The sequence below is a fragment of the Temnothorax curvispinosus genome, unplaced genomic scaffold (genome assembly GCF_003070985.1).
Source record: "Temnothorax curvispinosus isolate PA1 unplaced genomic scaffold, ASM307098v1 QBEX01008632.1, whole genome shotgun sequence".
Classification (NCBI taxonomy): Eukaryota; Metazoa; Arthropoda; class Insecta; order Hymenoptera; family Formicidae; genus Temnothorax; species Temnothorax curvispinosus.
In genome coordinates, this window is record NW_020218412.1 from 20,517 (window position 1) to 37,944 (window position 17,428).

The 17,428-nt window shown below is 43.2% G+C and overlaps 2 protein-coding genes across 6 annotated transcripts; both read right to left on the reverse strand.

Moving 5' to 3' along the window:
- Positions 1-7,340: 7,340 nt before the first annotated feature.
- LOC112458054 lies at positions 7,341-8,312 on the reverse strand. Its single transcript, XM_025021463.1, has one exon. It carries the CDS (start codon positions 8,310-8,312, stop codon positions 7,341-7,343), a length of 972 nt encoding a protein of 323 aa, XP_024877231.1.
- Positions 8,313-11,672: 3,360 nt separating this feature from the next.
- Positions 11,673-15,942, reverse strand: LOC112458055. Of its 5 annotated transcripts, XM_025021467.1 has the most exons (8): positions 15,536-15,942; positions 15,008-15,095; positions 14,697-14,939; positions 13,274-14,596; positions 13,014-13,192; positions 12,784-12,942; positions 12,533-12,705; positions 11,673-12,453 (listed from the first exon to the last, which is right to left on the reverse strand). In XM_025021467.1, the coding sequence occupies exons 2-7, from the start codon at positions 15,069-15,071 to the stop codon at positions 12,583-12,585; spliced, it is 2,091 nt and encodes a 696-aa protein (XP_024877235.1). In that variant the 5' UTR covers positions 15,072-15,095; positions 15,536-15,942; the 3' UTR covers positions 11,673-12,453; positions 12,533-12,582. The 5 variants fall into 5 exon arrangements, with proteins under 5 accessions (XP_024877235.1, XP_024877234.1, XP_024877232.1 ...); XM_025021466.1 differs by having other exon boundaries at positions 13,014-14,593; XM_025021464.1 differs by having other exon boundaries at positions 13,014-14,596.
- Positions 15,943-17,428: the final 1,486 nt, after the last annotated feature.

The following is a 17,428-nucleotide window of genomic DNA, read 5'->3' on the forward strand; positions in this document are numbered from 1 at the left end:
GCAGGACGTGACGCTGTATCGAAGTCTGGTGGGAGCGCTACTTTACATGGCAGTCAATGCTCGGCCGGATATTGCTGTTAACGTCGAATTATTGGGCAAAAGGATCAGCGCACTTACTGAGATGGATTGGATGGCAGCAAAAAAAGTCATCCGCTATTTGAAAGGTACCAAAGACTACAAGCTACGATTTGGACGTGGAGATGGTTGGAAGCTAATGGGGTACTCTGACTCGGATTGGGGCGGAGATCGAATCAGCGTTCAACCACAGGATATATTTTCTTCTATAGAGGAGAATCCATCAAATGGTTGAGCAAAAGGCAAACCTGCGTGCCTTTGTCTTCCATGGAGGCGGAGTACAACGCCCTAGCAGTGACGTGCCAGGAGACTATCTGGTTGCGGCGTTTATTTACGGATTTGGACAAGCCACCTGATGAACCAACGACGATCAACGACGATCAAGCAGCTGTCCGGACTACAGGCATCCCTGGCTGGCCGATCAAGGTCTTACCTAGCGGTATCTAGAGCACAGGCGATGCTGACAAGGCACCCGTGGCGGGATGAAAAAATAAAATTGTTTAAACAAATTGTTCAACTTTTGGGTCGTTTGCATTACGAATACCTACCTTCTCGGTAGTTTAAGGTTAAACCGAGTGGCGACCGATGACTTAGAGGACAAAATCGCGTACCCCGTAGCCCGATTACGCATCGTTCGGTTACAGTATAGGGGGCGCTCAAGCCTTACTCCAGCTCGTCGCACAACCACACGTGAGAAGGACCTGCGGCTTTCCAACACAGAGAGACGGAACAGCCAGGGTGCCGATACCTCAATGCTTCGGCGGGGTTAAAATCGAGCTTCCCAGAAAAAATATGAACCAACGACGATCAACGAAGACAACCAAAGCTGTTTGAGCTTCGTAAAAGTAGAAAGAGCCAGTGGACGCGTGAAACATATTGACACAAAAGAACACTTCATCAGGGAGCTCTGTCACCGGAATCAGGTGAAATTACTATACTGTTCTACTGCAGAGATGCTAGCTGATGGACTGACTAAGCCGTTGGGAGCATCAAAATTGGTATCACTTGTAAACCGGATTGGACTATTAGCCTGACGACGTACAGCAGTCATTAAGGAGGAGTGTTGGGAGATTTATAATGACCGCCCTTCCGCAGCAAGTTGCACCTATGAGTGGCGCTGTTTCTACCAAACTACACTAGAGGCAGTGCTGACACCTTTTCTTTCGTTTAGTTACCGCCAACTGAGGGCGCTATCGTTTTCCTTCCTTTCTGAAAAGTAACTAACGCTCTCTTCTTCACTTCACTTCCGTCCTTGATCTTGCCCGTGACACATTGTAAACGTGTGCAATAAGTTTTGTACTGTATAATACACTTGAGCTGTTTCGTTCGTTCATGCGGAACTATCCTATCACGTACATACATCACCGTACTAAATACCTGTTACGCCACTGCCCAACAGCGACAACACCCTACCTTCAAAATTATAATGTGGGAGAAATTAGGAGAGGGAAGGAGGCACTCGGACAACGTTAAAAAAAACGCTAACATCTTTCGAACATGTATCAATCACTAACAACTAATGAAAAAGGGAAAAAGAAAATAAAGCATTGTAAAAATTATATATAATTTATTTTTAAAAAAAATTGCAATTCTTTCTGGCGTTGCGACCACCAGTTAAATAATTTTAATACATTTTGTAATGCGCAATTCTTAACATGTGTTCGGGAAGTCAAATCTACGCCTCGCACGCCTGACAATGCGCGCTCGGTTACCCCGCTTATCAAGTGCCGCGATCTGCCGCGGAGCGTCGCCGGCCCATGTATATTTGCTCGTACTTAAAATACGCTCATGCAGCAACTTAAGGCGGGCCGCGTGACGCCTTGCATTTGCATCCTTTCGCGGTACTCCACAATTCTTGTATCGAGGACCGCGTTGAGTGGAACAAAACACTTGAGCGTCGAGTGAGATCTCATCTCCTTCGCTTCAAAGCAATCCAGCGTCGAGCAACTTCTCCTCCGCTGAATTGCATAACACTTTTGATCATAGTGGAGACCGCTGCGCCCTTAAGGCCGGAAGCCCCTTCCGGGCCCGGTACTTTAAAGGTGGAGGCGCCGGACGGCTCTACTCCGATCACGGAGTCAAAGGCGGAGGAAGCCCCTTCCCTGCCAGCTAGTGCCACAAGAACGGCACGTGAGAAGGCCGGAGCCTGTTAGGGAGCCCCTTCCCTGTTAGCCAGTGCCGCAGGAGCGGCTCGCGAAGAGGCAGGAGCCCTCCAAGGGTCAGACGTCTGTGGAAACTCATTCCACTCGAGCTCCCGAAAGCGCGTCTCACCAAGCCTGCCGGGCTGCGGCTCGCAAAGAGAGATTCCCGCATATCGAGGTCTCCGGCACTTCATCTGCTGCGAATAAAACGAACTTGGACGTCAGCTACACAGACTGTGGGCACACAAGCCCTCCTGGCCCCTTGGTCGCCACTGGAACTTCCGGAACAGCCGACTGACAAGCCGCCTCTCATCCCGGGGTCGAAGATTGACCTCAACAACAATGCGGAACCTTCCCTAAAGAAAGCAGTTATCAGGCTTAACTTTTGAACAGTGCATTTAGCACTTAGATTTTTTGAGTAGGCGCCCTCAAGGCGCCGCCTAAGACTATCCAAACACAACATGTACATATAGAAATTGAAGAATACATTGTTTATTAATGAAATCTGTATTGATGACTCGATACCACCTGCCTGATCCTTTTGCGACTCCACTATATCGAACAACATGTTTTCCGCATCGCATAGTGTTAGTAACATCTAGATTATTTAAAGATTCGATATCTTCGTAATCCGCATCCAAAGTCTCGATGATCAGGTTTTCTCTCGCATAATTCTCAAGCAGATCCACTAACCGTTTTTGTTTCTGACATCCCTTGACTTTGACGTACACGAGAGTCGGCGTCTCGTCATCCACTTCAGTACCAAGCACGGCTGATGTAATTAGGCGTTTTACCATGTTTTATGGCACGTTACCGTCATCCCATGGTAATTTATCGTGATTTGAAATCAGCCAGGAAGCACATGACTTGTCGGATTTTATGAGAAGATTCCACGACATGGGGCATGTAAAGATGTAATGCGCCAGAATGGTGCCGTTTCTCAACACCGCTACCTTCTTTACGACAAATCTCATCCCAACGATGAATCCTTGCGTAGATCGACAAACGTTGGCACGATCATGATGCAACGAAGGAACAATCTGTACTTTACCTTATTGCGGTAAATCTGTCTCTCTTATATCGGAATATTTGTTGACATTGCGATTTACATGAGTTTGCGCACTACATTAGACAACGGGCAGTATTCGATTACGCGATCATGCAAGATGAGACAATAAGCGGTAGTATTTGCAGGTACATTTTTTTTATAGTCAAATTCTATTCACACATCCACGGTGGCGCTCTTGACAGACTTGTTTTGACGCGAGCAATCGATGACAACAAAAGGTCCTTGCGTCAAGATTGTATACACGCTGCAAAGCGTATCACTGTAATCGTATCCGTAATAAGTTTTACGAAAACGCGCATACGTATCAAAAAGGAGGTGTTTGGAGCTCACTTGTATATATTAGTTGCTAAGTTAATCGTTTGTTGTTTGCGTTAAATATTAGTTGATAAGCAGTTTGAAGCGTTACCATCGGTAATTTCAATTTCGTATTTGGTGACTCGCGCGGAACGTTGGCGGATGGCGTTCGATTAGAGTTGTCAATATTCGCGCGACTCGTGTAGGTATTTGGTACCGCAGGAGGTCGATTACGCCTCCGGGTGTCGGCCTACTACCGACGTCTTGACAAGAGGTATCGAGGAATAATTACACACTCGATTACTGCTGATAATATAACGCTTTATTGCAGACCACGCTACAGCCACGAGAGTCAGTATAATTCTAACGGTCGTCGAGGCTCAGTTCTGCCAACCTCGTAACTCTCCACTCTCTTGCTAGCGCAGGAGAGGGGGCTGGCCAATCGGAAGGGAGACAGGTATGCTGCTCCCTACACACTCCCCCCCGAGTGTTAACGAAATAAATAATAAGTAATATTGCACTAAGCGAATGAGCTTAAGTGTTTGGCCAAGTGCTATTGTACGAGGTTAACAATGCCTTAACAAAAATATATTATACGCTTAAACGTATTTTGAGCCAACTTATATCTAACATTATATAGAATTCTGACTTACAATTAAATCACTTTGGTTTAGTGGACGGCGCAAATGTAACAGTCTTACGAGAGTAGGTTTTAAGCGCTGGGTTCGGATTTACATTCCGGTTGAGTATGTTCTCGGAGGTTGATGGGGGGTCGGCGGGGTCATCAGGGACAAAATATGCCGGTTTTAACAAATCGACGGACACGCTTTTTGTGTTTCCGTTGATATCAATATTGAATACGCGCTCCGAGATGCGTTGCACTACCTTGTGCGGACCGGTGTACGGGCGCTCTAACGCCCTTTTAGCCATATTGCGTAAAAATACATGGGTACAATTATATAAATCTTTAAAATAAAAGGCGCGTTTTTTATGTTTGTGCGCGACGGGAACCGGCCGGACTTGGCGCATATATTCGCGAAACTCTTCAAGGAAATAATTAGGGTTAGGTGTAAAATCATCGGGAAGAAAGAATTCCCCGGGAAGTCGTAAAGTCGTCCCGAACATAAATTCGGCGGGAGACGCATTTGTGTCAGCACGGACGTGCGACCGAAGTCCTAATAGAACGGTAGATAAGGTACGCGTCCAGCACGCATCGGCATGGCACATGATTGCGGCTTTAAGCACCCGATGCCAACGTTCAATCATGCCGTTCGACGCCGGGTGGTAGGCGGTTGTACGAATTCGTTCGCAACCGATTAATGAAAGTAACGCCTCGAATAGGCGAGATTCGAATTGGGCTCCCTGATCCGTAGTTAATAATCGAGGGGTTCCGTAACGGGAGATCCACGCGTCGTAAAATGCTCTAGCAACGGTTTGTGCGGAAATATCTTTAAGAGGAATTGCCTCGGCCCAACGCGAAAATCTGTCGATCATAGTGAAACAATAAGAGTAACCCTCAGAAGGAGGTAATGGGCCGATAATGTCAATATTCACTTGATCAAATCGCCCGTCGGGAGCAACAAAGTGCTCAGGAGTTAGTTTTACATGACGAGAGATTTTCGCTTGCTGACATTCGATACAATTTTTACACCATTTAGCGATATCGCGGTGCATGTCAGGCCAGACATAACGCTGTCGGATAGTGCGATCGGTAATTTTGCCACTCGGGTGGGCTGGGTTATGGAACATTTGAAATACTTTAACGCGGAGACTATCGGGGACATATGGCCGAATAGCTTCGCCCGAGATTTCGCAATATACAGTTGTGTGATCTGGGCCCCACTGAATTTTCTTCAACTTTAAAGGATGATCGGGGGCATTAGCAATCAACTTAAGTTGCTCGTCGTTCTTTTGTAGCTCGGCGAGCTCATTAAGATTAAATTCAACCGGCAAACGCAGGGAATCGATCCGCGAAAGCAAATCCGCAACAACATTTTGTGAACCAGCGACATGTTCAATATGAGTTGTGAACTGCGCGATATATGACAATTGGCGTAGTTGTCGCGGGGACGCCTTATCAGACCGTTGCATAAACGCATACATGAGCGGTTTATGGTCGGTCAAAATTTTAAACTCGCGTCCTTCTACAAAATGACGGAAGTAATTAACGGCTTCAAAAATTGCCGTGAGTTCTCGGTCGTAAGCGCTATACCGAGTTTGCGCAGGGGAGAACTTATGCGAAAAAAATGCTAGGGGCTCCCAAGTATCCCGTTTTTTCTGTTCAAGAACTGCCCCCATGGCGAAATCAGAGGCATCCGCGACTATACGGAGTTCCGCGCCAATATGGGGATGCACCAGCATTGCAGCGTTAGCAAGGCCGTTTTTGGTCTTTTCAAACGCTTCGATTAATTCGTCAGACCATACGATTACACGCTTATCGTTTTTGCGCGAGTCGACTAGTAATGCATTTAGTGGTGCTTGAGCTTCTGCCGCGCGAGGAATATTGCGACGGTAAAAATTTATCATGCCGAGGAAACGGCGTAGGTCGGCGATGGTTTTGGGTCTAGGAAATTTGGTAATCGCCTCAACTTTCTCTGGGATGGGGCTGATTCCTTTACCATTAATTATATACCCGAGAAACTTTAGTTCATGTGCGCCGAACACGCATTTTTCAACATTAAGGCGGAGGTGAAACTCTTTAAGCCTTTGGAATACAATGCGTAAATGTTTAGCATGCTCCTCTGGAGAAGAGGAAGCAATCAGGATATCATCCATATAAATAAAAACAAAATCTAGATCGCCTAAGGCGCGATTTATATAACGTTGAAAGGATTGACCGGCATTACGAAGGCCAAAGGTCATAAATAAATATTCGAATAACCCGAAAGGGGTTATGATAGCTGTTTTCTCAATGTCCTCGGGGGCCATTGGAATTTGATTATAGGCTTTATATAAGTCGAGGGATGAAAAGATTGTTTTACCGTGTAGATTAACGGAGCAGTCATGCAGGTGGGGGGTGGGGTATCTATCAGGTCGCGTGATTGCATTTACACCGCGGTAATCGCCGCACACCCGCCAGGTGCCGTCTTTTTTACGGACTAAATGAATGGGACTGGCCCATGGACTGCTAGAAGGGCGGCAAATGCCTGCTTCGACTAAAGCTCTAATCTCGGCCTTTGCGGCCTTAAGTTTATCAGGAGGAAGGCGCCTAGCGCGCGAAGCGACTGGAGGGCCGGTGGTGATAATATGATGAAACACGTCACAATTGGACGGCGGGGCGAGGGGAAGGGCTCCTGTTATTTGTGGAAATTCCTTGAGTATTTGAGAAAACTCAGAAGAAGGTTTAATCGTATTAATCGAATGTATCGGGGCCGGTTTTTTAATCGCGAGGATACATAATTTAGTAGTGGAGTCTATAAGACGTCGTCGTTTTAAATCTACTATTAACCCGTAGTGCGATAATAAGTCAGCGCCAATGATGGGGTACGGAACTGCGGCAATGCAAAAATTCCATCGAATTGGCCGTCTTAAACCGAGATCAAGCTCACGAAGAGATTCCCCGAACGTGTCGATACGCGTATCATTTGCTGCAAAGAGCTTTAATTCAGAGGGCTTTCCCTTGATCCTATCGTTAGCGGGTACAAGAGAGATATCCGCGCCTGTATCGATAAGGAATATTTGGCCACTGGCACGATCGCGGACGTGGAGACGATTAGAAATTTGAGGGCCCTTGCCGACCATCTCCGAACGGGAGGGCGGGCTTAGTTTTTTGTACTGTTCCACGTCTCATATTTTGAGCACCACGTTCGACACGAAGTCGGATTATCCGGGTATTTAGTATGAGCCGGACAGAGCGCGGGTGTGATCGCCCTGTTTGGCGAGGTTGAGGTCCTACGCCTGCGGGAGTTGGATCGCGAACGCGAATTTCGTGACTTTTCTAGCTTTTCGATTTTTTCGATTCTTTCGATGAGTTGTTGAATCTCGGTCTTTGCGGGAGGGGATGAATTCCCCTTGTTCACGGCGGACGCGTAAGCCACGCCTCCGAGAGTGTTCTCAGCCATACGGTCGGCGATCTCGGCGAGTTTATAAAGATCGGTAATTCCCGTAGATATCAGGATCGAGCTGGTTTCGCGTGGTAATTGATCCAGGAAAATTGATTTTATTATGCTATCATCAACCCTCCCGTTATTAAGCCCGCGCAATCGACTGAGGATTAACGAAGGTTTTCCGTCGGTCCCGACTTGTCCGCTTAAAAGTTTTCGTAATTTGGTTTCGTCTGAAAGCGCGTACGTTGAGATAATCCGAGCCTTCACCTGCTTATAAATATCCGCTGGGGAAGGGTCCAAAGCAATGATGTCTCTAACGCAATCAAATACTTCGACATCCAGTGCAGCGAGGACGGTATCTGCTTTAGTAGACTCTGCAGTAATCCTGGAATTTCTCATGGACACCTCGGCCTGCATAAACCACAATGCTGGGTCGACTTGAGAAAACGGGGGGAGCTTGGGAACCCTGTAATGATCTATATGCGGAATTTGAATGTTATTATCAATCGCGTTTAAATTAACTGTATCAAGGCCCTGATCACTCGACTGGGTACGCATTTGCGCAAACTGGTCTTGTAATTGTGCGAGTTGGGCTTGAGATTGCGCGAGCTGGGCTTGATATTGCGCGAGCCGATTTTCCGCTTCTTCCGCGCGAGATTCGGCGGCTGAAAGAGCTGCGTTCGACATTGTTTAAAATTTGCTGTAGGATATTAGCGGCACAAGAGAGTTAAACGACACGAGCGTTATACAATATAAATGACGGTGTGCGGCGGATAATTAGCTTACTTTACATTATTATAACCGGGTAAATGGTGGATAGAATCCAAAGCCCCGGTGACGATAGAACCCAAGGCGCCGGAGACGTTGGCTTCACGCATTAAATGTCTCAACAGCGAGGGAATCCAAGGCGCCGGTGTCGTTGGCTTCACGCAATCCAGCGATGAGGCGATAACGACGTTGTTGATCCGTGGCATCGGCCAAAGAAGGCCGGTCGCACCCCAGAAGAAGGCGGTAACGGCGGGGGCGGAGAAGGGCCGGTCGCACACCAGGAGATGGTCGTGGTACAAGACGGTAGAACCGCTGTGGCCACCCGGGCGCCGGTAGAGTCTCACGTGCCCGACTCGTGGCCTCGTGAAGAAAGCGCGGCAAAAAAAGATGGCCGCCCGAATAATGTTTCGGCGCGGCAAGGCTGGCTGGCCGCAGCGTGGACAGATAACAGCCAGGGACGCGGCACGGAAATGTACCTTGCAGCTGCGGGAAGTTCAATCCGCTTACTTCTGCGTCCGTTCCTCGGGGAAGTCTGGTCCACACGAGGATTTAACTCTGACTCGGGCTTCCGGTAGCAATTTGTGCAAGAACCGTTGCGTGTTTTTTCAGTCGGGGTCACCAATGTAGGTATTTGGTACCGCAGGAGGTCGATTACGCCTCCGGGTGTCGGCCTACTACCGACGTCTTGACAAGAGGTATCGAGGAATAATTACACACTCGATTACTGCTGATAATATAACGCTTTATTGCAGACCACGCTACAGCCACGAGAGTCAGTATAATTCTAACGGTCGTCGAGGCTCAGTTCTGCCAACCTCGTAACTCTCCACTCTCTTGCTAGCGCAGGAGAGGGGGCTGGCCAATCGGAAGGGAGACAGGTATGCTGCTCCCTACACTCGCCCGACTCGTGCTGCCCGCCCGCGGGTGGCACTCCTAATTATGAAGAAATTGGTACTCGCTCGCGCCGTGCTTCACAGGTGCGCAAGCCAGAGAGTGCCGGAAGAGACACTCACACCTTGGACATTGTCGAGTCAACATCGTGCGGACGTGATCAGTCGGAAGTTATCCCTGTACCACGCATCAAGTTTGCACGATCGAGCTAAAATCGGGCCCGCGTGTTATTTCAGATCTCAGTCGGAAACCGCCGCAGAGTTCTGCATTATACTGCCTGCTTATCTTAACAATCTCTGCCTGCCTGCTTGAGCACGTGATTCGCACGCTAACACCTTTGCCTTGCCTGCACGGCCCTCCCGCTATCACTCATAGCCAGAAGGAAGGACGAAATCAACAGCCAGGAAAGAGCCGGGCACCGATACGGTGAGTCGCATAATCGTTCGCTTTATCCGTTTGCATTCGTGAGGGAACGTCCCTCTGGTCCTTCGAGTTAACACAAACTTAGAACATTCGCGAATCCGGGGCGATTCACACCCCCCCCGAGCAGGAGGCCATATCGATTTTTACTAAAATCTAGGTTTAAGTCATCGTACGGATAAAATTCGAAGTTTAGATAAAGCTTGACATTGGTCAAATTACAGTCATCGAATACGCTAACATTTTGAGACGTAATATTCTTGCGACCGGTTTGCAGTGCAAAAATAACGTATCGCGGCTTCTCTACCTGAGTCGCAGTCTTGACAGCCCACGAATGCTTGGTCGTGCTCTGCAAGAGGGGGTACTCATACAGATCCCACGAACAAAAACTGACACTAAGATATCGCCCGCTTCCCAAGGCCCGTAACGAGGACAGTTTATTGACTTTGTTTAACGTAACGTGAGGCATTGTACTTTAAACAATTCGATTTCCGGCTCTGTCGCCGGGTTTCCTACAATGCAATTGTTGTCGCTACGCGCACGTATCAAAACTAATTTGTGACGAGCGTTAACAACGACGCGTTTGTAATCCTCGCAAAAGCCCAGCTACGTCTTGAGCGGTACGCAAAAGTTGAAGTATCCTTCCGGTATGTTTGATGTAACGTCCCATCCAGCATTCCGCATGACCTGAGAATCGCCATACGATAGCGATACGTAGTTCTTGATGGTATTGGTTATTCCAACGTTTCTGTTGCGATCACGGTCTTACATACAGGTCTGGAAACTCCCATGGTGGGGGATGACTCGCTTAGTGAAGCAAATCTGTAGTTATAAATTCGACCACCGAAGTCGCTGCGATGTAGGAGTCATAGTACGATTGAGTGCGATAGAATATATACATATATACATACAAACACTTTCGATCTCTGTCTAGCAAATGTAAAATTAAGCTAATGCAAATATCTTGGACCCGAGACATACCTGCATACCGTTTTTATTTAAACTGTACTGAGTTTAAACCGAGTCTAATCGATTCATACTAAGTTTTAAAGTATTAGAGCTTGAGTTCCTGTTTATTATTTTTTTAAGAAAAAGAAATTATAAAGCACTGTAAATAACCAGCATTGTAAATAAAAAATTTATATTTATTGATCCCAAATTGGACGTCAACAGTTATAACACTCAATTACGGGTACATATGGTATTAAATTTGTTCTTATACAAAATGTAATTTAAATCTAGCCGAGATAATGATAAAAACTTCTAAGGAATAAATTAATGGTAAATCAAGTTGTTGAAGGTTTTATGTGAAATTAATTCTTATTGGTTTTAGTCAGTTTTGGGGGAGAAAAAATGAAAAGACAGTACTTTGTATAATGTGGACCAGTTTTTATTCATTTGTCAATTTAGACAATTTATTTCGTTTCACAAAATCTTTTCTTTTCTTTTGATTATGTTGATACGTGTATTGTTGCATTCTAAGCCGAATATAATAGTGAATCGAATATGATAAAATATTTGAAGCGTGCTCTTTACATGGAAATGTAAAATTATAATTTTCTAGCACTTCCTCTATAATTAATTCAAAAACATTAATATTAGAGGCATGCTTAGCAAAACATGATTCAACATATCTTATTAAATTATAAAAACAAATATTAGGATGCACCAATCCTCCTCGGGATTTTACATCCACTAACATTGATGGTAAAGCTTCGTTTCCATTCGTGGTCAAAGATCGTGCACAAACTATACAGTCATAACGTCGAAGGACTTGCTTACATAAGTACCCTGAAACAGTTATGTAATGACTGAAGCATGATTACGGCGTTTAAATTTATGAACCTTTACAAAAATATAATACTGTAAGTGATTATTTGGCTAGTGATTAATTACTTATTTTGAGTATTAAAAGCATTAAAAACAGTGCTTTTAATACTCAAAATAAGTAATTAATCACTTGCCAAATAATCACTTATAGTATTATATTTCTGTAAGGGAAAGCAGAAGAATGTTGATGTTCCTAAGTCTACTTATAAAAAAAAAAAAAAACATGTAAAGCGTAAGATATAAAGGGCAAAGCGTACAGCAGGAATACAGTTATAAAAGTAAAAACCTGTGACATAATACACAATGCAGTCTAATACATGCGGTAATGCATAATCGTTATCTTCAAGTTTGTCCATTTCCCACTCTTCATGCTCTATCAGTTTATCCAATTGATGTCGTAATTTATTTATGACTTGTGAACTCTTCGTATCTTTTCGACCATAAATTTTTAGCAAATCGTCAATTGAAAATAAAATATCAGTTGGCTTATTGTTTGTGATTGTACAATTGCTATAAATCGGCGGCCTAATTATACTGTACATCGATAGTAGTTTGTATAATTGCAAAAATGTTGAACAACTGGGGTGATCGTTAGAACCTGCAGCCTGTCGTATTGTACCAAAGAATTTCTGTAGAGTAGTTCAATAATTCCTATTAAGGAGTTAAAATGAGGCCGATTAAAGCATAATATTATGATGATGAGACGATTGCCTCTAAATTATCTTGATTGACTTTTCCAGTGAGCAAATATTCAAACTTGAAATTAGTAATGAGATATTTGCAAAGGTCCATTGTAGATATTAGAGATAATCTTAATCCGTTAGCTGTGTCCGTTGTTAAAAATTCATCACCTTGAAATATCGCCTCTAATTTTAGCATTTTCCCAGTCATCTAGCCATTGCAGAGATGATTGTAAAATCTAAAATATCATGAACCATTTTATCTACTAAGCGTACAGTTTAAAAGTAACCTTTCAAAAAGTTTGTTCACTATTTTATCTCGAAATCTTTCGTCTTTAGGGTTAGGCCTTGATTTGGCATCTTTCGATTCAATGCATCAAACATATCATTGATTTGTTTACAGAATTTATGGTTTCTTCGCAGCCGGTGAACTCATCATACCTGTGACTGGAATAAAATCTTAGTCCATTAGCAACTGAATTACTGAATATCTGTAATAATACCGAATAACAGTAGTCTCTCCTCGTAAGCATTATTCACAAATATGTAACGAGAAATTAAAGATCTACCTGAGTTGCAAGTCGTACGCGCATTTTACTAACACTGTCTAATTTAATATGGTTTTGAGATATTTTTGGGCAAGCCCTCGCATTCCCGGGATGCATCGTATCCACTTCAAACAACTTTTCAAAATATTTCCATTCGACCCAATCTCTATTTGCACTCAACTATAACAAAAAAAAGTGTTGATTACTGATCCTATATATTTCCATCTTTTTAATACATTTAGCATACGTACCCGCAGCCGTCGCTTATTATAAAGACGATTACGAATATTTTTTATGAGATGTGGAACGTCGGAGAAAACAAAAACCTGTCTTTCACTATTCAACGGGTGTGTAAACCAAGTTTTTGTATTGTGAATACTTCTTTCGATTCCGAGAATTGAACCCATTTTTGCATTTGTGTGGGCGCCATCTGATATAATTCCATGGATAAAAACTCCGGATGTTTCTAGAAGAGCTATTGCCTTCAGCGCCAATTTCGCTAACTCCTCACCTTTAACTGGACCTTTTGATGCAAAAACAGCTATTGGTTGCGTAAATGTATCGGCGAGAGGTTGAAATAAGAAGACTAGCCCGTGTGTTGCCTGGTCGTCTATGACGGACGCTTTCGGTCCATCGTCGCCAAAATCCGTTAATCCACTGTAGCATAGGTTTTTCGAGGAAACTGTAACGGATCTTCTTAAATTTATCTCGTCAAGCACTAGCAATCCATGGCGTTGAATAGGCTTTTTACATTGCATTTTTTTTTTCAATAACTGAAAAAATTTCTCGTCAAAGCCGCACTTAGAATCAATCAAGGACAAATAACCGCGTATTGTTCTCGTATAGGGAAGAGGTACAATGTTGTTCCTTCTTAAAAAATCGTAATAGTCAGGAGAACGAACGTTCATTAATATACACAACATGAGCCACTCCTTTGTGTATCTTCGACCGTTTGGATTTTTCGTCTTTGCGGCAGCTATTATTTCTTGTAATAACTTTTTTTGCGTTTCTGGAACATTAAACATGTTACACCGTCCCTCCAACAATTGATCTTTTAAAGCTACAAATTCATCTTGCTTTTGTGTCAAACTATCTGTAAGTAATTTTATTCTAAACTTTTGACGATTCCTCAGACGTCGTTCAACATTAATCTTTTTCCGCAGAATGCTGAGCTTTTTCTGATCCATGGAATTCGATAAAACGCGTACGCGTTTAACCGTTACACGCTTCACGTGTCGTAAAGCCTTTTGCTTTAGAAGTTTTCGCAATTTTGCACACATGTTACATTTTTTCCTTTGTCCAATTAATAAACATTTGTTACTGCGCCAAACGTTCAAATTATCTTTTACTGCGGCATTTGTTTCTTTTAAATCCACATTAATTAAACCTAATCTATCGCAGACTCGTAGTGATTGAAAATTCATGATAATTGACTGCAACCTTTGTGGAGTGCTTAAAATTCGTGGAAGATCTTGATGGTTCTCTTTTACCACTTTTCCATGCACATAGTATGTTATCATTCTATCGCTGTCGATTGTGATGCTTTTACTCAAGACCGGAGTAGAACTAGAGTCAGTGTTTATTGATATTTGCGAAATTATTAATTTTTGTGTTTTACTGTTAAACGCTGTAGTTGCGGTCCATGAACTCGAGAGCATTACATCTTCTGGTGAAGCAGGATCTGACCAAAATGTAATCTGGGATCCATGTGTAACTCTGAATTGCAGGAAAACGATACTAGTATCGCTTGGCTCTATTTCTGGAGTTCTATTGGCAGCTGATGATATATTAGTATCCTCGAATTCTTTTCCAATCAAAATATCGGTTGGCTCTTCTGAAATATAATTTTGAGTTGTGTGGATAATTAACAACAAGTGCTTGTTCATTATTTCTTTCAATAAATAATTCATTAAAGCATTGTATTGCGTATATACCATTACCAATCCGGTCAGTATAAACAGCTTTCGAAATATCCTCGTTTTGGCTAGGAATACCTTGATCAGGTAAACTAGTTACACCGTTGATATTCATAACAATAGCAGCGTTGTCTTGCAGATGTTCAGTGTTAACTGTTAATGAGACAAGCTCATTTTGCCCACCAGCATCTTGATCTTCGTGTATTACGTCAATGCTTGCATCAATAGACACTGTGTCATGAACATTGTTTGATTCATCAACTACAATGCAAATGTTTTTATTATAATAAAACCAATAAAGTTACATTATTATAAATTTGGCGACTTACTCTTTATTAATGAACTGTCTTTTGCTGATTGAGAGTCAAATATTGTGGGCATAGCACCATGCATCAAGCGAATACGTTTATATGGCACCTAAGAAGTAAATATCTTTTTAGTTAACATTAAAAATTGGAAAACCTCCATAGTAATAAATTGTCCACAAGCTATAAAGACATTGTCTCTGCATAAAGAAAAATTTAGTGTAAAAATAAGAATATTTTCTGCGTAAAGGTTCAATGTAGAATTAACACTTTAGACCAGAAGGAACCTTTTTATATAAAGAGTCACTTTCTTCATATAAACCTAGCATAACCGAACTAATTTTTTCCATTGGAACAATCTTACGAGTTAAAAGTAAAATACTATTTACTCATAAACTGTGAGCTGCAAAAAAAATTATTTAAATAACAAAACTTATTCATTTTTGGTGATCTTTGCATAGTATTTTTACATTGCTTTGCCGTCAATCAATCTTCTTAAATTGAAAGCGTAAAATGTGTTATTAAACAATATTATTTTAACATGATACTTACTTCAACTATTATTTCTCCATCAGAATCATGTTTCACCCACTTCCGCACTACCCATTCATCACTAAAGTGTCTCTCGCATATGTATATACTGATGTGACTTTAAATATTGAATGCCCGGAATTGCAGCTGCCCATTTTTCACGCAGATTTTCTTCGGTCGGCACATTAAAAACACTATATTTTTTTTTGCATAATTTTTTGTTTGTGTCACATCCCGGAACGGCACACTTTTTCGGCATTTTCTCACGGTTTATCTCACTGTTTTACGTGACCCTAACCCCGAACTGTAATCAACGATAACATGACTCCTACATCGCAGCGACTCTGGTGGCTATAAAAGAAACTACAGATTTGCTTCATTAAGTGAGTCAGTCCCCACCACCGAAATTGGCCTGAGTTTCCAGACTTGTATGTAAGACCGTGGTTGCGATCAATCTCCACGCCGTTGAGCTCGTATCGAATCTCATCGAACATGAACGCAGCGCAATTATTTACAAGCGTTGTCTCAGGCAGGCTATTGTACGTATGAGTCTTAATCTTGACGACGCTATCGTCAAAGATCGGTTCACCCCCAATGTTTAAGATATTAGCCATTTCGTACGACAGAACCCAATGATTTCAAAAATTCAACGTTCGACGCAGTGAGTTTCTTCTTTGACGATCGGATTGTTTACTGACTCTCTAATTTTGTTTCTCGTCTGTTGCACCTTCTTCACTTCGTTCAGTACGAGCATCTCATGTTACCACAGTCGTCGTCTTCGCACATGCAGTCTAAGATCTCTTCTTCGCGAAAATCAATCAATTGACCGTCCTGATCCACAACGCGAATCGTTAGGTCAGTAATGCTCTGTACGATGATTGGAAGGTAAATGATCTGTGCCGGCGTTTTCGATATCTTATATCCCGGTAGTACACTCGGTGAAAACTCGTGTATCGTGTGCACGTACTTGTTGTTGCTGTACGCCCCCGCGGACACGTTACACTCTATGTGATGCGACGCTTTTTACTGTCGCGAGGTTGTTAGGCGCGACTACCGGGCGTCCAAATATACTGATCGGGTAGCAGAGCACTCAAAAAATCGAAATATGAACACTAAATAAGTTGGGCGCCAGGTGTGGAAAACGCCACACCACCTTTTACTCTAAATAACTCTAAATGACTCTAAATAGCTCCAAATAACTCTAAATCACACAGACTCAAATATCGACACAACTCTCAAATACGCTTTTGCCGATCGCGACGGCTGCTCAGTTTTCCGGTTAGAGAGTAGTAGTTCGGCTAATGGCCGAATATGGAGGAGGTTGACGGAGGTTAGGCGAAATCGAAACACAAAAAGAATCCTTATTTAATATAATTGAAGATCAGAATATAATATAAAATCATGACATAGGCGATATAATATTCATGGCCGGTTGCCGCGTCTCGTCCCGTCAATTTGGGGTATGTCGAAAGACTTGGGTCGCTAGATGGTATTTACCCCGTGGGAGTCACGTACCGAACGCGTGAATCCTGCGTACAATGGCTCTTCCGGTTTGCCGCGGCCTACCGTACACACGCCGATCACGTGAGGCTTTAACGAGGATCCGCACAATGTCACTTGAATAAAGCACGCTAAATATTATCCACTGAAAAGGTAAATCTGCCAGGAACAATTATCCGCGATATATTTATCCGCCGAAATGAATAATACACGCTAGGAAAGAATATACGCAAAATACTGTACACGCAATGAAAAAATATCCGCAAAAGACTGTACACGCAAGGAAAGAATGTACGCAAAATACTATATACGCAATAAAATAATATACGCAAAATACTAGACGTGTGAGGAACGATTATCCTCGATATACTATGCACGCCGGGGGCGCGTGATAAACGCGTGCGATACCCACCG